Source organism: Colossoma macropomum, unplaced genomic scaffold (assembly GCF_904425465.1).
Source record: "Colossoma macropomum unplaced genomic scaffold, Colossoma_macropomum, whole genome shotgun sequence".
NCBI classification, from domain to species: Eukaryota; Metazoa; Chordata; class Actinopteri; order Characiformes; family Serrasalmidae; genus Colossoma; species Colossoma macropomum.
The window spans coordinates 9,865,533-9,889,168 of record NW_023494808.1 but is presented as its reverse complement, the minus strand read 5'-3'; the positions used below and the strand labels follow the sequence as shown (position 1 = coordinate 9,889,168).

The 23,636-nt window shown below is 39.1% G+C and overlaps 1 protein-coding gene across 2 annotated transcripts in view; it reads right to left on the bottom strand.

The window, feature by feature from the left end:
• Positions 1-1,097: 1,097 nt before the first annotated feature.
• Positions 1,098-23,636, bottom strand: part of rfx1b (regulatory factor X, 1b (influences HLA class II expression)) — a 31,925-nt gene continuing 9,386 nt past the window's right edge. The window contains exons 3-18 of one of the 2 annotated variants that reach the window (XM_036557212.1): positions 21,082-21,185; positions 20,853-20,930; positions 19,226-19,305; positions 18,765-19,107; positions 16,811-16,992; positions 15,367-15,486; positions 13,646-13,767; positions 11,810-11,928; positions 11,192-11,298; positions 10,630-10,781; positions 9,701-9,798; positions 8,785-8,934; positions 7,999-8,207; positions 7,472-7,625; positions 5,975-6,020; positions 1,098-5,372 (exon numbers count right to left, since the gene is read on the bottom strand). In XM_036557212.1, coding sequence (XP_036413105.1) covers positions 5,233-5,372; positions 5,975-6,020; positions 7,472-7,625; positions 7,999-8,207; positions 8,785-8,934; positions 9,701-9,798; positions 10,630-10,781; positions 11,192-11,298; positions 11,810-11,928; positions 13,646-13,767; positions 15,367-15,486; positions 16,811-16,992; positions 18,765-19,107; positions 19,226-19,305; positions 20,853-20,930; positions 21,082-21,185 — 2,204 coding nt within the window. In that variant the 3' untranslated portion in view covers positions 1,098-5,232. The remainder of the gene's footprint in view (positions 5,373-5,974; positions 6,021-7,471; positions 7,626-7,998; positions 8,208-8,784; positions 8,935-9,700; positions 9,799-10,629; positions 10,782-11,191; positions 11,299-11,809; positions 11,929-13,645; positions 13,768-15,366; positions 15,487-16,810; positions 16,993-18,764; positions 19,108-19,225; positions 19,306-20,852; positions 20,931-21,081; positions 21,186-23,636) is intronic. The other variant, XM_036557213.1, reaches the window with a different exon arrangement.

The window sequence follows — 23,636 nt, the reverse complement described above, 5'->3', positions numbered from 1 at the left end:
ATCTGCTGGCTAGTCTTGTGAACGAGAGCTGGAATTAAAGAAATTAGTTTGGACGTTCAGTGTTTTGCATGTTTAGCAAGGGTGCGTGTGACTGCGTATGTGTGGAAATGGCTCATACTGTCTTTTTGACAGAGAATTCAACTGATTAGGTCAACATTTCTGCATAATTAAAGGGCTCAGAGAAAACCAGTCAGAATGGTTCACAGTGGTGGTGATAGGAACCAGACGTCTGAAGATTCTCAGTGCTCCCTCACAGAAAGTTATTACATGAAATGGTTACGAATGCAGTGCCTGATGTCTGAGACACTGTTTTCCGATAGTTTTGAGATGCAAGTCTGGCCTTTTAAATCATTCATGGCAGAAGTATACATGCAGGGCAATGTGAGGCAAAATAGTCCCCAAAGAAAATGTGGTGTTGTTAGATTTATGACTATTTTACCATCATCAACATTACAAATAAACACTTAAAGACAAGTGTAGGTCCTCTGGTGGTTTTGGACAGTAAATAAAATGGCTATATTCGTGTTGTAGACATGGTGACCCCTGGTTCCTATCACCACTGTAAAGAGATCTGAGTCTGTAAGTTTCTCTACAGTGCACAATTTCACACCAAACCACTCTGAATGACTTTGTTTACATCTGGACGAAGGAATTAAGCCGAAATTAAAAAAAAAAAATTGTAAAAATCAGTGGAAGTCCCCTTTAACTGCGGCCTATCAGGTGTCAGTGTGTTTGAGAAAGTGAAAGTGCATCATGCTCATGAATGGATGATTCATGAATGTTTTTTTCTGCAGAAAACTAAACAAAATGAGCAAATTAAAAAGACAAATGGCTTAAGGTGTGAATTCTGGGACTGTTATATTACTACTGCATAGCTTATGTTTGGTCTAAAGTCACTAGCATCCTTGTTTTGTATGCCAAAGCACAAATAAATACCATTAAAAAGTGTACCTCCTCATTTATTCACACATTTAAAGATCCCTCCATTCAGAGGTTTTTCTCCAAAGGCACAAATCAATGCACTCAAGCGATACACTGAGCGTAAGGGTAAATCTCTTTTCTGGCAAAATAATGCAAAGAACAAAAAAAAAGCATGCTATTATACAGAAATGTTTTATTTTGTCTTATTTTGGGAGTTTTTTTGGCTTTATAAAGAGAGGAGCGATGCGGTGTTGCTAAGCAACAGGTTGGGGTTTTTTTTATTTAAGAGCTCAAAAATAACAAATGGTAAAGAAAGAACAAAGCACGAACGAAACTCGGTTTACGCTGTTATGTACACAGTTTGAAGTCCTTTGCCCTTATTTCACCATATTTCATACCAATATGATTAGCCTCCACATATGACAGGGTCTGTGGGAGGATGGTTGCCTTGGCAGCCTAAGAAGCAAGAAGTTCTTCACTAGTCGAGTCCCAAATCTCTAAAGCAGAGTCTTCTCTCAGATTAGAGTGCTAGAAAGTTGCTCCCTCACTTTAAAGCTACGTATTCCAACAGTTTACCACATACAGTGGGGTCCATAAGTCTGAGACCACTCGACTGTTTACTTTTCTGATCTAACAGTGTTCAAATTATACTACAAGCACAATTTGAGTAGAACCTTTCATCTAATTACATGGGAATTTCTTAGTATTTAGTATTTGCTCCCCCTTTCGCTTTAAAGGACTCTTATCCTGGAAAACCAAATTTTCCTCTCCTTTTTGAAAATAAAAGTCTGTTATTGTATGTAAACATTGCTAAAGACACTGTTCGCTCCTCATTCCATATGTGGAAAAGTGCACAAACAGCTCATTGTTTCTGTGATGTCACAAAACCCAACACATGAGCTGCGTCCCAATTCAGGGGCTGCGTCCTTTCGGAGGCAGCATTTGAAGGCCGATTGCGTCACAGCAGCACAACTAGGCTGTCCCATTTTGAAGGCTCTTTCATATGCAGCCGAGAAATGTGTCCTTCTTTTCCATGGCAACTAAAGATCCAACAGGTGGATCCTTTGCCAGCATATATCCAAAGGTTCATTGCATGCTGACGAGGATTCGAGAACATGGCGGCGTCAGCAGAGGAGCGAACAGTGGCTGAGGGGACACTTTAAATATATAAGTATTGGGTTTAAACTGAGTCGAACAGCTGAAGATACAAACGTTTAAAAAAATGATGTGGTCTGAAGCAAAACCTATGCTAACGTTTCCGTTTTGTTTTAAGACTGCAGGGGGTCTCCAGCTCTAATAAACAAAAAAAACCCCACTAAAATCAACGTTTGTGGCTCTATCTTTAAAGAACTTGACAGGAGTGGTGTTTCGTGATGCAGCAGTAAGGGGGTGGGAACAGCGGTGCTGTGACGCAAACAGGAAGACCGCTGTAGGGCAGACCATCTCATTTCAGTTCAGCCTTCGCGAGACTACGCAGCCTTCAAAGGACACACCTGTCCTTCGTAGGATGCAGCCCCTGAATTAGGACACACCTATTTACATATGTCTGCCTATTCATCCTACAGCAGTTCAGCCTCGGCCACTCACGCTAAAGTTAAAGGGGTTTTTCAGCCCAGACTGCTGTTTGAATGAGGCATGGTACAGGGGAGCCAATCAGAACAGAGATCATTTACATATATTAGTCTTAAGGGGAATTAACTAAAACAGCCTGTTTACTTCTAAGGAATTAAGAGAGGCTGAAAATGGTCATGTAGAAATGAATTATGACTTTAAAACATCCCACAAATGTTAAGACTGGGCCTCAAGGAAAAATATAAAATACTAAAATATTTAGGATATCGTCAATGTTATAAATATGCATCAATCTCCAAGGAAGGTCCAAGGAAAAGTGCTGAACCTGCTTTGTACTTGTCATAACTTCCACGATAACATAACTTCCAGGATAAATGAAAAGAAACGATGTGTTCTCAGACTTCTGGACTCCACTGTATTTCACACTACATGATTTTCCGTGATGCTGCAGATTCGCTCATCCGTGCCCTGCACTTTCTTGAATGAATCTTTTTAGGATGTACAAAGTAAAAAAACTGAGTTTTGAGCTGCAGTTTCTCTTTAGGTTGAATGGAATTTTGTAAACACTCAGGCAACCCAGCAACAGTAGCTATGAAAGAATGCTTGTGTGGGCGGAGCGTAGATAAGGCAACTAAAAGCCTGGATTTTAAAAAATAGCACAAAAGTTTTGGGTAGTTTTTTTGAATCGCTACGCTAAAAGATTCATTCCTTTCACTTTCCAAACATTTGCTGATTTGCAGACGTTTTAGCCAATGGCTGAGATGCTAAACACAGCGGCACTCTGAACACATAATATACTGACTATAACTTTCAGCTGTGTATTCATTTGTTTCATATGTGCTGTTTTGCTGCACAACAAGCCAATAAGATACTATCAAGATGAGCGTAGGGGAAATAAAATTATATACAAATTTGTGCTGCCGAACAGATAAGAAAAGTCAGATTTCGCGTTGTGAATTTAAAGAATCGATTCACTAAACATAATCTGATCTCACTAAAGTCTGAACCAAAAACAACAGCACACTGTTCAGTGCTTTTAAATCTATAATGATGTCTCTAATGCATGTTTTAACATCAGCGCTTCTTGATTATTTTTTAAATAAATATATTACACTCATTTATGGTTAAAGCCACGCCCACTCTTGGTCTGTAATTTAAAACAAGGTGCTGAAATAAGTACAGAACGTTCAGGCATCAGTATTAAAATTTAGATATCGATACTGAAAGTATCCAAGTAATAAGTGCTACTCAGCCCTAACTGGAACCCACGATGAAAATCGGGTAGTGTGGAGCGCTTCATACAAAAACGCTAAGGCTGCTAAAAACGTGTGAAGGCTACAGGGGGCCAGACAGCATCGTGTACATGAAATCATGCCACCGTTTCCTGTGAAAAAGTGACAAAGCTGCTACTTCTATGAAGCAAATCAAGGCAGTGCAAAGCAATGAAAAACATGATGACTGACAGAACAGAGTGAGGGAGATAATACAAATAATGTTTTCTTCTTTGATTGTGGGCGGCTGTGTTTTTTTTTTGTTAGAATTTTCCGTTTTCCTGTTATTTAGTCCATCATAATCACTGGTGGTCATTTTTGCTCATTTTATTTTCATTCCAGTGACAGAAATGAAAAAAAATGAAAGCAGAAATTGAAAAAATGAAAAAAACGAATGGTTATCTGATTCTCGTTTCAAAATCCAAACATGAGAAATGAAAAAAACAAACAAGGCATTTCTCGCTTTCATTGTCAGAAACGGCAGAAAATATAAAAAGTGACTAAAATGTCTTATTCCGCTTCGAGAAACAGAAAATAAAATCTCGACAAAAGCACAAAAACAGAAAAGGAACCAGGCTGATTTCACTTTTATTTTCAGGCTTCGATCTGCAGGTGGAGCCAAGGCACCAAACGAAAAAGGGGCTTATCTGAACTTGTAGCTCCCGCTGTAACATTTCTAACAAGGAAATAAACTATTTTTATTTATACTTTGAATGTAAACGTCTTTTTATAAATTTCCTGATTTTTTTTACTTAGAAAATCGACAAAACATGCCATTTGACTGGGGGACTTTAAGCTTTTTATCCAACTGTATGAGCAAAAGTTTTGTTTACAATAAGCAATAAAGCACAAACGCCTCAGTGCACCATTTCTCCACCAAACCCCAAAGAACAGGTGACTGTGATGGCCACTTGAGCTGGATGATAGCTTGCCAAGCTAGTGCACAGTGACCATTACAGTGTCTTAGTTAGCATTACTTTAGTGTGGTTGTGTGACTTATTAAAATCTTGTTTATTTTCTAGTCAGAAATGTCACAGTGGGAGTGACGTTTCAGATAAAGCGCTGTTTCTGTTTAGCGTCTTGGCTCATTTTTACGTTTTCTGCCTGTTGTTTCTGACAATGAAACGCGCTTCTTTGCCCGTATGCAAACATAAACACACTCTGACATACACAGTCACTCTCTATGTATAATATTTATACTGTAAACGCTATCACACAAATGGGCTATGTGTATACTTAAGGCATTATCACTGAAATCAATTTAAGGCATTAAACATCAATACATTACACTATCGTATAGAGGCAATAGAGTAGTTTGGTAAAGGATAAGGCAGATGACTGCATGGCACTAAGATGAGAATATCTAATAAAAAAGCTGTGTGTGTTAGTTCTGTCTGTATAAGTGGGTTTAGAGATGTAAATGTGTGTGTTTGTATGTGATGGTCGTGTGTGGAGTTGAATGTGTGCTTTAGTTGTGTGCGCTGTTGAAGGGGTCCGTTCTGGCTAGTTTGGTGGGCGGCTCCAGAGACTCCTCCGCCACAGCAGCCGAGTCGGCCATAACGCACATCTGATCTTCGTCACTCTCGTCATCCTCCTCTTCCTCCTCTTCTGTAAGGAGGGACACACAAGCTCTTATACATACTTTTCCACCATCGTGCTTCCATATTTATCCTGTGCTTTAAAATACACTGTACAAAGAAACACCCAGGTTATGTTAATCCCATGCTATAATCCAGATTATTATTAATCTAATGCTATAAAACAGTTTATTGAAATAAGCCCAGGTTGTATTGATCTTGTGCTTTAAAATAAAGTGTAGAAGTGACCCCAGGTTATATGAATCCCATGCTATAATCTGGATTATTATTAATCTCATGCTATAAAACAATCTATAAAAATAATCCTAGATTATATTAATCTTGTGCTTTAAAACAAATTGTAATGTCCCCAGGTTATAATAATCCCATAGTATAAAATGAACCGTAGAAATAATCCTAGGCCATACAATTGACAATAGAAATAATCCCAGGTTATATCAATCCTGTATTATAAAACAAACTGTGGAAATGATCCCAGGTTATATTAATCTTGTGCTATAAAGGCATCTACTTGTGTTCTCTGTGGCCTAAATGAAGCCAACATATATGTTCATAAATGGGCAGAGATGTGGAGGAGAGGAGGATGACCGTGTAAAGGTGGAGGCGAGTTACCTTTCTCAACGTCTGATGCATCCATATTCCGACTCAGGCTGGAAAGCTGCCAAAAAAAACAAAAACATAAACACATACTTATAAGAAACAGCCAATATTTATACAGCTTCTCACAACTGGATGCTGATCTCAGTTCAGTCTATGACTTTTATACATATACATAACACTGAACAGACCTGAGTACACTGATGAAACCTGAATTCAAAACAGTGTTCTTACTCCTACAAATATTAAATGTAACCATTTTTGTGTACTATTTAGCAAACGAGTGTATTGAAGAAAATGTAAAAAGCTAATCATATATGCACAGTAACTGAATACGGACGCAAAGTAAACAACTAAAGCGCTAACTTGCAAATAGTGGCTCTGTAAGATTTACTAGAATTGTGTGATGTGACGATATATTATTGTTACTGTGATAAATTTCTTTTATATCATTTATAATTTACAGTGAAATTAATCTACAATTTATTAAATAGAGTGTATCCTGGTTGCCATCAGTACTTCTAGAACACTATTCTAGAACACTGCTTTATTCTACAACACTGCTTCATTCTAGAACACTGCTTTATTTTAGAGCACTGCTGTGTTCTAGAGCACCGCTTTATTCTAGAACACTGTTTAGTTCTACGACACTGCTTTTATTTGATTGTATAATTTACAGTCAAATTAATCTACAATTTATAAAAGAGTACATCCTGGGTGCCATCGGTACTTTTAGAACACTATTCTAGAACACTGTTTTATTTTAAAACAGCTTTATTCCACAACACTGCTTTATTCTAGAACACTGCTTTTATTTCAGAGCACTGCATTATTCTAGAGCACCACTTTATTCTAGAACACTGCTTTATTTCAGAGCACTGCATTATTCTAGAGCACCACTTTTTATTCTAGAACACTGCTTAATTCTACAACACTGCTTTATTTCAGAGCACTGCTTTATTCTAGAGCACCACTTTATTCTAGAGCACCACTTTATTCTAGAACACTGCTTAATTCTACAGCACTGCTTTATTTCAGAGCACTGCATTATTCTAGAGCACTACTTACTTCTAGATTTAACACTGCTTCTCTGAAGAACACTGCTTCACTGAAGAACACGGCTTTGTTCTAGAACACTTATTGTAGAACATTTTTAAAAACTGCATGTATCTTAAAAAGACTAATTATACAGAGCCTGTAAACGACCATTGTGTAGTAGCTGCATAAACTGCACAGAAGCAAGTAGCTGAGTGGATCTTGATTTTGCTCATTATGATGTAATTTTATGCATTTTTTTCCTGTTTTTAAAGAGTTTATTTGTCACAGTCTTATACGGCACTACTGATCTGCTGGTGCAAATCTCTGAAATCTAAATATCGTCTTGAGGTATCATGATATTGTATTTGCCATATCGCCCAGCCTTAATATTTACAGTGTTTACATGCTGTACATGTGTACAGTGTGGTTTATGTGTAGACGTCTGTATCTGTATGAGAAAGACTGTTTGTGTACCTCTCCCATTACAGCGATAGGCGTTTCTCCTTTGGCCTGGGCCACCCTGTGCTCCACCAGGTAATACATGTACTCATCATAGAGCAGGCGGATGAGATGGAAAGAGCCGAAACTGGCCGCACTGCGCAGGGTCAGATCCCTGATCACCATAGAGCTACAGAGAACAGAGGAGGGTTTAGAGAGTAGGGCTCAACAGAAAGAGACACTTTAAATCTCAACGTGCGCATCTTATGCCTGGCCCACACTAAGTCGGGAGGGGCAAATCGGCCTCAAATTTGCCCTGATTGTCCTGTAATGTGGGCCAGATATTAAATAATTTTTGTAAACGTAATAGAAGCATATGATTAAAATGTTTACACAGTATATACAGTACTGGCACAAACAGTTATTTGCATTTAAGTAATAGGCTTTTTTCACTCTTATGGACAAAACACTTATTACATCACGTTAGCACAAAGCAGTAAACTCAGCAAATGTTGATTGAAAGAATCTTTTGGTGTCACAGGATTAAACTCAGCTGTGCTGACCTGTAGAAGCTCCACTTGAGCAGAAAGAGTTTAGCAGCTTTGGGAAATCCCGGGCTGGAGCTGTAGGGCTTTAGGACCTGGGAGACAACTCCGTCCAGCCAGGCCGCCCACTGCTCCAAAGACTTCTGCTGCTGCAGGGTCATCTTAAAGTCCTGCTCGATCCGCTGCACCATCCGCTCATCACACACGCACACCCACGATGCCTGCTCCTGTGTACAAACACACACACACACACAGTGAAGGGTGAGGAGCTGTGGTGGGGGGGCAGCTATAGGCCTGCAGACTTTTTCTTGATATTAATTTTATTAGAACTTTATTCTTGATATTAATTTTATTATCTTCATTCTGTACAGTAATTTTGTTAGAACCTGATTCTGGATATTAATTTTATAGGACTTCTCTCAGCATGTTAATTTTATTAGAGGATCATTTTGAATATGAATTTTATTATAACCTCACTTTGGATATTAATGTAATAATAACTCTGCTGTGGATCTAAATTTTATCAGAACTTCATTCTGATGTTAATTTTATTATAATTTTCTCATTAATGTTATACATTTCAGAGTCATCTGGAGCTTCATTTATTATCTAAAACATTTTCTTTTTAATTAAGAATTTCCAATAAACCTGTAATTTTGCACCGAACTACTATATTAGAATAATGTCTATACAACCAAATATGTCTTGCATAACTGAAACGCTGATTGTGAACTTTTGAATGATAATGTTATATGAGTATATATGAGTATGGAGGAGCGTATGTGTGTGTATGTGTATATATACCTGTACGTTAGTGAAGTCCACTCTGTTGAGGTCATTGAGCATCTGGGTGATTTGGGCTGAGTTCTGCAGCACAGCCCGGGCGGCCTGGGCCAGGTGATTCAGAGAAGTGTACCTGCGCAGAGTCTGTGCAAACGCTCCTGCACACACAACCTACACACACACACACACGTACACGTACAAAGGACATACAAAACATGTTTGTGTATGAGAGAAAGTGTGCATGTGTGTGTATGTTGGTTGTATTTCAATTTTGTGTAGTTTGTGGGGGTCCCCTGGTGGAAAGCTGGACTATGAGGAGACCTGTATATTGTATATTTATATACAATATAAATTGTCTATCTATATTAATTACAATGTACTGATTTAAGTAGCAAAACATTTATTTTAGTCTGCAGTAGGAAATTTTTGTGGGAAGCAAAATCAAACTAAGATTTTGTTTTTCAGACAAATCTGTAAAAATCTGATGATATATTGGTTGCTGCACAAAAAACACGCTATAATGCAGTAGGCTAGTGTGAACGTTACCCATCGCATGTTCTCCAACAGCCTAAAATAAAACTCTAATAAAACTCTCAAGCTTTAATTGTCTTCAATTCCAAACCGGTTGTTGTACGGTTCTGTTCTGAATTTGGGACAAGCGAGGTTAGAGTTTATCCTGTGGGAGGAATCTAATGCTAAATGTGACACAAATGTAGAAAAGAAGATGGTCACCTCATGAGGGCATTCATTGTGTCTGAAAATTGTAATTTTGCTTAAGAGACCTCCTCAAGTTCAAATGTGTCTCTCTTATGGTTGGTCCTTTTACTCTTATGGGAGGTCTTGCCCTCGCTCAATTTGAACCCTCTGTGTGTGTGTGTGTGTGTGTGTGTGTGTGTGTGTGTGTGTGTGTGTGTGTGTGTCTGTCTGTCTGACTGACCTTGATTCGGACCATCTCCTCTGGTATGTTCATCATGGCACTGGTGAGCCAGTTCTCTAAGCTTTTGGCACAGTTTCGGATAGCTTGGGTTAAGGCACCTGAGGAAACACAACACACAGTGTTTCTACTGATCCACTAAAGGAGAATCTATTAGAGCACTCATAATTCCTTAATGTGCAGCGTTTCAGAGAGAACTGCACAAAGTTATGCAGGACTGGTCTTTTTGAGTAATGCAGTCTTGTGTTGAGTAATGCAGTCTTGTGTTGAGTAATGCAGTCTTGTGTTGAGTAACTCATAACTCATGGGTTATGTAAGGATGTTAGTGATGAGGATTTCCACCAAAGTCTGGTAGAGGGAGTTGTGTAGAGTTGTGTAGTGTTGTATAGAGCTGTGTAGTGTTGTGCAGAGCTGTGTAAATAACTGGGTATAAATCTGAGAATGTTCAGGGATGAAACTTTCTACTCAAGTGAGTTCTGGAGAGTTTTGAAGTGTTGAACTGTGTAGAGTTGTGTATCTCACTGGGTATGTGTCTGAGGATGTCAGGGATGAGGCTTTCCACTTAAGTCTGCGAATAGGACTTGTGTAGAGTTGTGTAGTGTTGTGTAGAGTTGTGTATCTCGGTGGTTATGTATCTGAGGACGTCAGGAATGAGGATTCTACTAAAGTCTGGTAGAGGGAGTTGTATAGTGCTGTGTAATGTTGTGTAGAGTTGTATAGATCGGTGTAAAATAGATCTGTATAGAGTTGTGTAGAGCTGTGTAACTCACTGGGTAGGGGCCTAAGGAAATCAGGAATGAGGATTTCCACTACAGTCTGGTAGTGGGAGTTATGTAGTGCTGTGTAATGTTGTGTAGAGCTGTGTAGAGTAGTTTAGATCTGTGTAGAGTAGTGTAGATCTGTGTAGAGTTGTGCAGAGCTGTGTAACTCACTGGGTATGGGTCTGAGGACATCAGGAATGAGGATTTCCACTAGAGTCTGGTAGAGGGTGTTGTCACAGTTGCGGCTCCAGCGCAAAACAGGCTCATATTTACACAGCAGCACCAAACATACCTTCGGCAACCGCTTCTCTGATTCACCATGACTACACAACACAGACCAGATTGAAATATACAGCACAGAGAACTCAGCATGAACATCATCAAGGTAGTGTGTATATGGGTCTATGTGTGCTTCAGGGCTGTAACAATCAGTGGAACATTATAGAGCATTATAGACTAGAAAGTTCATTTGTTGTCAACAAAATATAAATGTAAAAATATGATAATATGGCTTCTGACGTGGCTTCTATTAGTTTACAACACTATAAATAACATCATTCAGCACATAAGGAACTTTGAATGATGGCAGTGGTAAAGAGAGAAGAACTGAAGAAGATGTAATAGCTAGATAAGTCGATAAATCACATAACAGTTAATACAATAACTGTGATTATATATATAAAAAAAATTGTTAGTTGCAGCAATACTGTGTGTGTTTGTGTGATGCACTCACAGATCCATATCCATGTCATTGTTCGGGCCCTCAGTGAATCTCCAGAAGCTCTTCCACAGAGTCTCTACCAGAGTAAACTGCAGGTTCACCATCACATCCACGATAGCCTAAAGCACACACAAGCATTCAGTTTCATTCAATTTCAGTGACAACCCCCATTGAGCTATAAAGTTCATCATTTTTCAGGATATTTCTGAGGAGATTAGATATAGGATAATCCACTAGCATAACGAAGGACTAAAGAAAAATAAGTAAGAAATCAGGAGCTTCCAAAACTGGAGTTTAACAGTGATTAAAAGCTCCAGAGAAAATGGGACACCTAACAACCACCTGCAAGACATATGTGGACATAATAAATACTAAAAAATGTGATATTGTATTTAGTTGTTGAGGCTTTTGTGTAAATTTCTGGTAAATGTATATTTCCTTCGTTGTTTCCTGACTTTTTCCGAACATGTACCTATTGGCTATTTTGACTGGAAACTAAATAAACGAAGATCTTTGCACGGTACGAAGATTTTTGCACGGTACTGTAAGTACACATGCACATTCACACACTCAGCCTTGGGCAGTTACTCCACACACACACACACACACACACTTGGAGCATGGTTCTACCTCGCAGTGTTCTCTGTAGAGCTGCTGGAACGCCCGAATGTGCTCTGGAAGAATTCCGTCTGGCAGGGGCTTCCCTTGGAGATCAATATCTGGAAACTCTGGCAGAGAGCGGGATGCCTCTGAGTAAGAGAAAGAGAGATTATTCATTTTATCTTTTACGACCCCATTTCCAAAAAAGTTGGGACACTGTGAAAAATATAAATAAACACAAAATGCATTGATGTGTATTTAAACCCTATATTTCATTGAAAATGCTTCAAAGACAACATATTAAAATGTTGAAACTGAGAAATTTGATTGTTTTTTGAAAAATATCTGCCCATTTTAAATTTGATGCTGACAACACATTCCAAAAAAAGTTGGGACGGGGGCAACAAAAGTGTGGTAAAGTTGTGCAATGCTTAAAAAAAACACCTAGTGGTTGATTGACAACAGGTCAATAACATGATTGGGTATAAAAGAGCATCTCAGAGAGGCGGAGTCTTTCAGAAGTAAAGATGAAGAGGGGTTCACCACTCTGTGAAAGACTGCACGATCAAGTGCAACAATTAAAAAATAACATTTCTCAACATAAAATAGCAAAGAACTTTTGCTTTTCATCATCTACGGTACATATAACATTAAAAGAGTCAGAGAATCTGGAGAAATCTCTGTATGCAAGGGAACAAGGCCCTTTGAGCCCTCAGGCGGCACTGCATTTAAAACAGACATGATTCTATAGTGGAAATCACTGCATGGGCTCAGAAACACTTCTGAAAACCACTGTCTGTGAAAACAGTTCGGTGCTGCATCCACAAATGCTAATTAAAACTCTTAAACTCAAAGAAGAAACCGTATATAAACAGGATCCAGAAATGCTGCCACCTTCTTTGGGCCCAAGCTCATTTAAAATGGACTAAGGGGAAGTGGAAAAGTGTTTTGTGGTCTGACAAATCAAAAATTTGAAATTCTTTTTGGAAATCATGAATGCTGTGACCTCTGGGCTAAAGACCACTCAGCTTGGTGTATTACAGATGTATTACAGCAGCATGGCTTTGTATTAAAAGGGTCCGGGTGCTAAACTGACTTGCCTGCAGTCCAGACCTGTCACCACTGAAAACATTTAGCACATTATAAAATGAAAAATATGACAAAGGAGACCCTGAACTGATGAAAATCCTATATCAGACAAGAATGGGAAAACATTTCAAAACTACAGCAGTGTTGTTAAAAGAAGAGGTACACAGAGGTAAACATGCCCCCATCTCAACTCTTTTGAAACGTGTTGATGGCATCAAATTCAAAATGGGCATATAATTTTCATATATAATTTTTGGAAATGGGGGTGTATTATTATACATTTTATGCATTCTCATTATCCTACAGCTTTCATTTTAGTCATTTTGGAATCTATAGCTCTGTTCAGCATTCTGGACACAATTTAAAAATTCTTCATTTTACAATTACAGTGACACAATGATTGTGTTTCCAACTCAACATTTTTCAGCTCTAAATTTAGATATATTTTGTTTAAAAATGGTTTGAAATTACATTTGTTTTTTGCACTTAAATTCATACAGACTCACCAGAAAAACACATAATTAACCCCTTAAAATCCCAGCCTAATTATATACTAAGGCTTATTATTCAGTATCTACAGGGACTTTGCAAACTGGTTGAGCGAGTTGAGCTATAGAAGTATGTAATAAAACTTTGGGCCTGCCAGCGGGCCATGGCCAAGTAAGGGGTTAAGTGTGTCTAAACTTTTTAACAGTACTGTATACTCTTGAGTTTTACTATAGGCATCATGGTCATTTCCAAATTTAATTTGTGTGAGTTTATGTGTGAGTGCTTTACCTAAAAACTGCTGATAGTGCTGAACTTGAGAGCTGATGTCAACCAGCCCCCCCCCCTGTCCTGAGCCCACCCCCATCGCCATCCCGTTGGTCATTCCTTCAACTTTCTGCACCGGCTTTATCCTGCAAAAGAGGAAACCTGTCAAGCAAACTGAAGCAAGCGGTCCCTGTTCAACCATATCAAATCCATAAAATGGAGTCCTTCAGCTCCAATCCAGTCCACATATCTGCTCCATTTCAGCTCCTAGCACACCTGCTTCAGGCAACCAGGGGCTGTATGACACTCAGTACCTGTGTCAGGTATTGTCTGAGCAGGGTGGGGAATCCAAAGGACTGAAAACCCAGAATTCCACCAATTTTTCTATATTTTTAGCATATAATTAAATAATTAAATGGTTAAGACATTGAGACAGAATATCATTACATAAAACCGATATGAATATGCTAATGTCTGAGTCACTGTTTTATGGTAGTTTTGAGAAGATTCTGGCCTAAAACAGATTTTTAAAAATTCATAAATGGTGAAGAGGTACATGCAGGCTAAATAGTCCCCAAACAGAACTTACTTTTTCAGACCTGCTACTGTTTTACTATTATCAAAATCATGTAGGTTCACTGGTGGTTTTAAATAAAATGGCTATATTTGTGTTGTAGACATTGTGACCCCTGGTTCCCATCACCACCACTGTAAAGAAATCTGAGTCTGTAAGTTTCTCTACAGTGAACCATTTCACATCAAACCACTCTGAATGACTCTGTTTACATCTTAACGATTGAATTATGGGGAACATTTGAAAAATCTGTGTAAAATTCCTATTTAACACACCAAGCAGCATGGGGGCATGTTTTTTCTTCAAAAATGTAATTTGTTTAATATAAAAATGCTCTTTTATACATAAGTAGACCACATTATCATTCATATTTAAAAAAAAAGAAAATGTAAAAATGTAATCTATAGGCCTGATTTGGCTACACAGTAGTGTTAAGGGGCAAAATAGCCAACAGTCAAACCTGTTTGCATTGAACACTGTGACTTCATTTAGAACTCTTTCCATCTCATGTTTGTACTTGCGCATGAATTCAAATGGCAAATCCCAGTCACCAGTCTCAATGTAAAAATAACACAGCTGGTCTAGTCTGTAGACACTGCGATGATGTCATCAAATCAAACTCAGCAAGCATAACACATATACAGTGTAGTCCAAATATCTGAGACCACACTGACATTTAAGCTTGAAAGTAAACACAGAAAGTTTAAGAATTCTTAAAAATTGAAAACAAAGAAAAATGACCATTAAAACAAAGAGAATTATTCTGCACTATTAATACATCACTATACAAATTTCAGCAAATTTGGCCTTAACATGCTCAGTGTTAATGTTAATGTTATAGTCCTTATACAGAAACAGGCCACATTTGGTCTTATCCCTTCCATCAAAGCTTGTATTCAGACAATTCTCAGGTGGATTTGATCTACTCATCAGCTTCGGCACAAACGTGTAGATGCGTTGAGCGCACACTGTCATTAAAGTAAAACAAGGACATACTAAATACTAAGAAACACTGAAATTCATGGCCAAATTTCAAAGATTCCACTTTCACTCAAATCATTATGTGGATAAATGAAAAATGATGCATTGAATTAGAACGAAAACGCAAAACAGAAGCATTTTCCCTAGTGGTCTCAGACTTGTGAACCCCACTGTTCAGTCACACACATACTTGTGCTTATGGGAGAAGGGCTGCTGTCTCATGGCCAGGTACTGCTGGTCCTCCATTAGCCTTTGCAGGGGGGAGCTGCTCTTGATCCGAAGCCCATAGTAGTGGTACTTGGAGTTCCCTCTGAAACGCACATAAACACATCAGGAGTTGTTTGGTTTGACACAGAATCTCGTTTAAAGAACCCATATCTTAGAAAAACTCATTTTCCCCACTTTTTTTAAAAACATGAGCTTGATGTAGTAGGTAGACATTTTTAAATTTTCTAAATGTATCATTCACTACCCCCAGTCCATACAATCCATATATGGAAACTAAACAGCAACAAACAGCCTGTTTTGAATTAATTCTTTTGTGACTACTAGTTTAAAAGTGCACAGAACGGCTTGCTAAATTTTGCTAAATGCATTCTATTTAGCCGTCATGACATCAAACATAACAACTGATAGTATTCCGCTGACGTCACTGATATATTTGAATGTGTTGCCTTGATTTTATTTGATTTGTTGCTGTAATGATAACAAAGAAAAGCTGAAATCTGAACAGCTGAGATTTCCTGCTGCGTTACTGGCACCCCTTCCCAAACTGCATACTAACAAACTAAATACTGTGTAAAAATAGCACAAATCCCATCAGAAGGGATCTAATTAGTGTAGTAGGTCAAGTACAGAAGTGTGTGGTTTGGGACGCAGCGTTAGATCAGCCAGTGAGATGCGTTTAGCTCTGTGCTGCTTGTTCGCTGCTCAGTAAACATTTCCAAGCGAATGTTTGAGGTATTTGTTGATTAAGGAGCATTTACTGAGATAAATTAATGAGTGTCTTGAGGTAAAATAATGCTTTTATTGAAGGAAGCTAATGTTGGCTTTATATTCGCCAACTTTTGTAATTCATTCTACATTTAAGGCACCTTAGTGTAACTGCTAATAATTCTAATGAGAAGCTGGCGAATAACAACCAAACTTAAGCTTTACGCATGTGTGTAAATTTACTATTTAAAAGCTTTGGCAGTTTTGGTAGCCACTTTTACTAGTTTTTGTAAAATCTCATGGACTGGAATTTTCAGAACTCTGAAGAAATGTAAGCTATACAGTGCAGTCCGCCAATCTAGCTTATGCCATAGCATTTTCTGGAGCCTGTGTCTGAAGTGTCTACAAATCTTTTCATCTTTTTCATGGTCATTCTGGTCTAATTTGCTTGGTTTTTATCCACCTGCTGGGTTGTAGCTGCAGTAATGTTGATGAGTCGAGCTCTGTCAGAGCACAGTTATTCTAAGCCGTTGGGGAATACGCCATAGGTGACACCACTAGATTTTGCACAACACTAATATGACCGTGATTTTACTTGTCTGACAAACAATCATTTCCAGACACTATGACTGGCACTAAAACTCTCGTAGTTGAAACTCTGATGTGTGTGGGAGGGTGTGTGTGTGTGTGTGTGTGTGTACCTGGTCCCCAGGCGCCTGGTGCGTAAGCCCATGAAGACAGATCGGATGAGCTTGCCGAAGGACGCTGCGTTAACGGGCTCCAGCTTGGCCTCCTGACAGTGCAGCAGGTAGTGACAGTACAGAGTGCAGCGAGGAAGACTGACACCTTCAGCTGTTTCATAATTATCAAACAACCACTGCAGCTGAAAGACAGAGAGACACAAAGAAGTTCATTCACTGTTTCTATTTTACCATCTCATTCTTCTAATGTATATATTATCATACAGATGGACGTACATGGTCCTACAGAGAAACAATGACTACCATTGCACTCCAGACTTTGACACACAAATTTACCACACACACTGGATTAATTCATTCATACAAGAAGAATAATGAATAACATAATAATGCAGCCTGGACCATACCATTAACATTTAAGGAGGCTTAAAGTTACTCTAAAGTTTCCCTTACTCCAAATACAGTCATATGGAGTTTGAACACCCCTGGTCAACTTACATGTTTTGTTTATTGAACACATCCTCTACAGAGAACACACTTAAATATGACATTTTCTGTACAATTTCCATTTATTTGCTGGGTTTGAAATACTGGAAAAATAAATCTACAACATAATATATAATAATATGTAATACATAAAATATGAATTGTTCCACAACCTTTGCACAGCCACTATTTTATGGGTTTTTTTTTGCATGTTATATTGACAAATAATAAGTAATTTACAAATAAACAGTAACTGTGCATTAAAATCTGCAGAAGTGTTCTCTGTAGAGGATGTCTTCACTTATTTTATTTTAGACTATCAACAAAGCATAAACTGACTAGGGGCGCCTAAACTATTGCTTACAACTGTCCAGCCAATCAGCCAAGACATGTTCGGTGTCTGAAATTTGCTTCTTTGCTTTTTTACTGGAGCTACAAGGCTAAAGTAGCTAGCAGAAGCTATACCCTATCAATCAGCATTGTGCTAAATGCATGCCTAAATCACACATCAGCGTCAAACTCTGTTAAGCTGTTCAGTGATCGCAAATACACTTGATTATGAGGTTTCTCACTCTGTATGACATACTGCGATCTAAAATATACAAAAGTACATTAGTATAGCTACAACAGTCACAGATACAGCATCAGAAACCTCATAAGCAAGTCTGTTTGAGATGAATTAAAGGGGCATTCCAGTCACTAGCAATTAAAATGTTATTTGTCACGGCCTGTTATGTAATTTTCTGTAGCACGGTACTGTATACCTCATCGTTTTGACAGAATTCATGATTTTGTTCTCTCATTACAATACCCATAATGCTTCACACAACTACGTAAGACAACCACTGGGAGTCCTTCCACCTCAATGGTAGTCACTGATGTAGAGGCTTATAAATACAAAAATGATATTTGGCTTAACAACTGAACTATCTTTGGCTATCTGGATTCGCCCGCTAACCAAAAACCCACATTTCAAACAGTCCATCCTCAAGTATCCGACCCAGAGTGCTTGATGTTTCTTTAAAAGGTCCTTCCACCTTCAAGATACATCATCATAAAGTGGTTTTCGGTCTTTAAACCAAAAATTTTCACTCTAGAGACTGCTGCAGTACCACTGTAGAAAGTGAGTATGCATGTTTACAGCAGATGTAACAATGGCTAATTTGTTTTATTTGGCTGGCGTGCCCCTTTAACAACTCAGCGTGGGCTGTGTCTGAAACCGATAGCTGCTGTTGATGTTTTGTTGCCTGTGCTTTTTTTCTTTTTTCTCATAACAATCCGTTTGGAATGTGTCTCTGAAAAACCTCCGTTTGGAGGGCCATGCAGCCCTAACGCTTCGCCCTACCCCTCTATCTCAACAAAAATCGGGACACCCTACCCTAGACGTGTTTCAGACACAGCCTAAGTTTTATTTTCAGTACCCGACTGCAGGATGTTACATTTGAATCCACACGCAGACAGTACTCACAGTAGCAGGTGAGGCACGTGGGGTGGGGGAGTAATTCTGGCTTCCACTCAGCATGTATCCCCCCTGAACCACGTAACTCCCTGCCCCTCCTCCACTGGTCCCGCCCCCAGTTCCGCCCGCACCACTGGAGGAGGTGCCACCTGTCACCACGGTTACCCCCGTACCACCTCCGGAGAACATGGGTGCCGCTCCACTGCCTGACCCTGTAGTCACGGACACTGGCTGAGAGGTCACAGGGGTGGGAACCTGAGAGGTGGACGTGGGTGGGGCTTCATAGTACGTGCCAGAAGGCGTGGCCTGAGTGTAGAGGGTGGAGTCTGTGTATGGATAAGTACTGGAACGACTGCAAGAAATACAGAGAGAGAAATTTGTAAAACAGGTTCAGAAGAGAAACAGACATTTTTGTTTAGATGATAATATAAAAAATTAAAATATTAAGATATAAGATATGAATGTCTCACATGGCTGTGTTGTTGTAGTTGCCATCACCTTCCACGTACTGAACCTGGCTGGGGTACACATGCTGCCCGACCTGAGAGATCTACAAACATATAGCCGCAGGTGTTTATCATCAGAGCTTTAATCAGGCCAGAAATGTTGGTCTGAACACATAAGAACTTTCGGCCTGATCCCAGCCTGGCTGACTCACAGCACCAAGTTTTGAGTCCAAAACTAATCCAAGCCCAACAAAATGCTGACCCAAAATGACCTGAACTGACACATCATCTACCAAAATGCCCTGACATTTATTTTTACTTATTTCTTAATTTATTTGACAGGGACATTGTACATTAATAAACAGTTAAAAAGGGTTATTTTTGTTGTTGTCAGATGTGAAGAAGCACCCTAAAATACACTATATGGCCAAATGTATGTGGACACACATCCTAATTATTTAGTTCAGATGTTTCAGCCACACCCATTGCTATCAGATGTACATCTTGTCTGACAAAAAAAAATCAAGCACGTAGCCATGCAATCTCCACAGACAAACACTGGCAGTAGAATGGGTCATACTGAAGAGCTCAGTCACTTTAAACGTGGCACTGTCATTGGAGTGCAATTTTCAAATTGCAAGATCTGCAATTTTAATTCTGGTCTGTATTATTAACAATGCTGTCTTAAATGTAACCCAACAACACAGAGCTTATGAACTGCATACAGATGAGTTAGACCAATCAGAACCAAAGAAACACCCACATACTGCGAAAACCACACAACCACACAACCACAACTAACTGCCAGTCTAGCACATCAGCTGGTCTCAAGCCTGAAAAAGTGCATCTGTTTCTTTTTGGAGAAAAAGTGTTTTAAAGCCACAGACACTGCAGACACAATCTCCACCACCCCTCTTATTACCTTCGTGTATTAATGTTGATGAAAACTCATCAGATAAAATATTATAATGACAGTGGTGAATAATGAGGAGACAGAGCTGAACGTGTGTCTGTTTATTAGGAGGAAAAACGTTAGCGTGCTCAGCTAAAGCGTTTGGGAAACCAAAACCGAAACTGGAGAGCAGAGATGCTCTGATAAACAGCACAAAGCGCTGACACAATATCAGTCAGAAAAGATTCCTAAATTAAGATAAGATTTGCTTCTGTAATACAAATTTGTAAAAATTTTTACTTGACCTGTCAGATCTTAACTTGAGACAAAAGCATAGGAAATTTCTGTAATACGACCCCAGGACCTTAATTTTTACAAGATATTCGTGAATTAAACTGAGGTCACAATATCGGTCAGGAAAATCACTACATCACATATTTTCTGCAAATCATTCAGGCCTACAGACACATACACAGTGCTGTAAAAGGTAGGATTGTAGTTTATCGCCTAATGTCTGTTGTTGTAGTAACTAGGCAGTTAAATGTCAGCAACTGATTGTTGTGTTTACAATTTCGTTTTTTTCTCTCTCTTGTTATGGAAGCTATAATAAAGTGGGCTAGTGGGCTAGTTGGTGGTGCCCAGTCTCACTTTAGCAATGTTTCTGGGGCACCATGCTTCCTAGCTGCCCTCCGCAGCTGTAATGAGACCCCCTACAATGAAATTCTGGCTATGTCCCTAGTGGGTGTGTGTTGTACTCACCTCAGGAGTGATGTGCAGGTTGGCAACCCCCAGCTGGCTAGTCTGGCTTTTCACTGTGGTCTGCACCACTGACCTCTGCTGGTGGAAAACAGTAACAACGGCTTCAGCACACAGCTTACTCACACTGAAAGACCATTACACCAGCAGAAACCAAACAGAGCAGTCAGAAGAGTCTGCTGCCTGTCTGTGTGTGTAGGAGTGTATGGACATAAATGTGTGTGTCCGTTACCTGCACAGTCTGCACCTGTTGAACTACATGAGTGGGCACACCTGTCTGGACAGTAGGAGGTGGACTGGAGTCTGACACGGAATCGTTAGAATGGAGAGACCCTTCTACAGAGAGAGAGAGAGAGAGAGAAAGATATTTAGATATTCAGCTTAAGATTATTTCAGTTGGTTAACCGGAGAGAAAAGAGATGTGGGTGTGTGTGTGTGGGTGTGTGTGTGTGTGTGTGTTTAGGAAGAGGAAAAGAGGAACCGAGAGACAGATAAAAGAAAAAAACGACGGCAGCACTCCGGAAAACATATGACACGAGTTAGACCCAGATTAAAACCACCGAAAGGAACAGCTCGGTCTGAAATGCTAACACAGCTAACAGTGTATGAAACTAATTCATGTGGATTTCACCAATGACAACACACTAACTGGAGGCTACTAGCATTCAGTCATCATAAACCACTTTAGCAGTAGGAGGTATTGACAAAATTCAGTACTGTGAAACTTTAAATATATATCACAATATCATAATATCAGATGACACTCAAGCTAGCATTAATAAATGAATTAGCCAAGGCTTCCAGAGTGCTGCTACTCTAAAGAATGTCTTACAAACCTGTCAGCCCATAGCTTGTTTTGACTGAATTACTCCTATAGATTCTTTACACAGAATTATAAACATTAACCAGACAGAAAGCACTTCCTATTTATTTAGATTTTTATATATGTTCAACTTTAAAACAATCTGAAGCACCTAGCATATGGTACATATGGTTACTACTGGAATCTACTGGAATAATAGTACAGACAATTTATCACCAAGCACTAAGCCATGGCATATCAGTGCTGCTGGAAGAAAACCTCGTATTTCCATTTTTGTCATTTTTTCAGTTTTCTACCATTCAAATATGTAAATGGTAAAACCTCACCACTACATGCTGTCACTACTATACACTGTAGAGTTAACTATGAGTGAATTCAAACGGAAACTCAGTGTTTTTATCCAGCAGGTTGAGGTCAATTCCTGTAAATAAAAGCAGAAAATATGCTGGAGCACATAAGCGTATCACTGCTGTCGGAACAAAACCTTGTATCTCCGTTTTTTTGTTGTTTTTCCGTTTTTGATATCGTTTTAAAACAATGCCTGTTGCCCTTTAAATTGTGGGTAAATTTCATGAAGAACAGACCAAAAGAAGCCCAAAATAGCTTGGAAAAAAAAGTCTGGTTCCATTGACTCACATTAAAAATAAAGTAGGCTCTTTCCTTCTCCTGTAAAGTTACCATTTTGGAGATACAAGCTTTTCTTCCATCAACAGCGATATTTAGTCGAGCTATTCCTTTACATCAGCTCAGCCTATTCCAGACCAAACCTCTCCTAAAAGCGAATAACGTGACCCCTCCAACTCACGGTAGGCCGGCTCCAGAGTGTACAAGCAGCTACTGTAGAACATGACTTTACAACACAGAGGGAAAACAGAGGGACAAGAGAGATGGAGTGATGGAGAGAGAGAACAAGAGAGCGCCTCTGGCTCCTCTTATACGGAGCGGGACGAGGCTAGCCTTGAGCGGCTAATCTCGACAGAAGGCAAAGCACTCTCATGTTCTAGTAAACACAGCGCTCGGACAGAGAGGGAGAGATGGAGAAAGAGATAGAGGGACAAAGAGAGAGAGAGAGTGGATCCACCTTGCTTAGTTTTGCTAGCTCATGCGCAACCTGTTGCATTTTCATGTTTTCTTTCTCGGTCATGCAGGTGCTACTGTACAGCTCAAACCCTGCAATTCTATGTGCTGGACCAATCAAGTGAACATCCCTAATGCTTTCCATCACCATCACCATGATGGGGATCATGAACTATAGATGTTTTTCCACTGCGCACTCAGAAATAAGGACTGACCTAAACAGGAACCAATGGATCCTACTAGTTCTAGTTTAGTTCTTTTTCCACCGGCTTGAGACAGCTGGACCCATCACAACAACAGTAATCAGCAATTTAATTGTCGTTATGGTCATTTTATGGCACTCTAAAGTGTCTAACTTGGCTAACTAGCCATCTTGCTAGTTGGCTGCTACAAAACGTACAGCACTTTCACGATTCTCTACAATTACAAACACTTATGTGCTCATTTATTCAGGAGAATTTCCCTCTGGGATTATTAAAGTGATCTATCTATCTATCTATCTATCTATCTATTTCTCCGACAAGTTGTGATATGAGTGAAATCACTCTGTGGAGACTAGCATAAATGCTAAGAGCATTAACATTAGATTCCTGCTTTACTTCTGTAACTTTAGCCAAATGTTCACATAGTAATAATTCTAAAAAAAAATAGCAACAGACACATCAACATGTCATTCTAGTCTACATTCTAGTGCACTTCAGGCTCATGGAAAAGTGCTTTCTGACTATCTTCACCCTGAAGAGTGAATTTATTTGCTAAACTGTCATTAGCATTAGCTGCAAGTGTTAGCAAAGACACAGGAGAGCACCCTCAAGTGTCATTAGGTTCCATCAGTCTTAAGCAGGTACCAAAAAAAACATAAAACTGGACTTTTGTGTACTGGACTT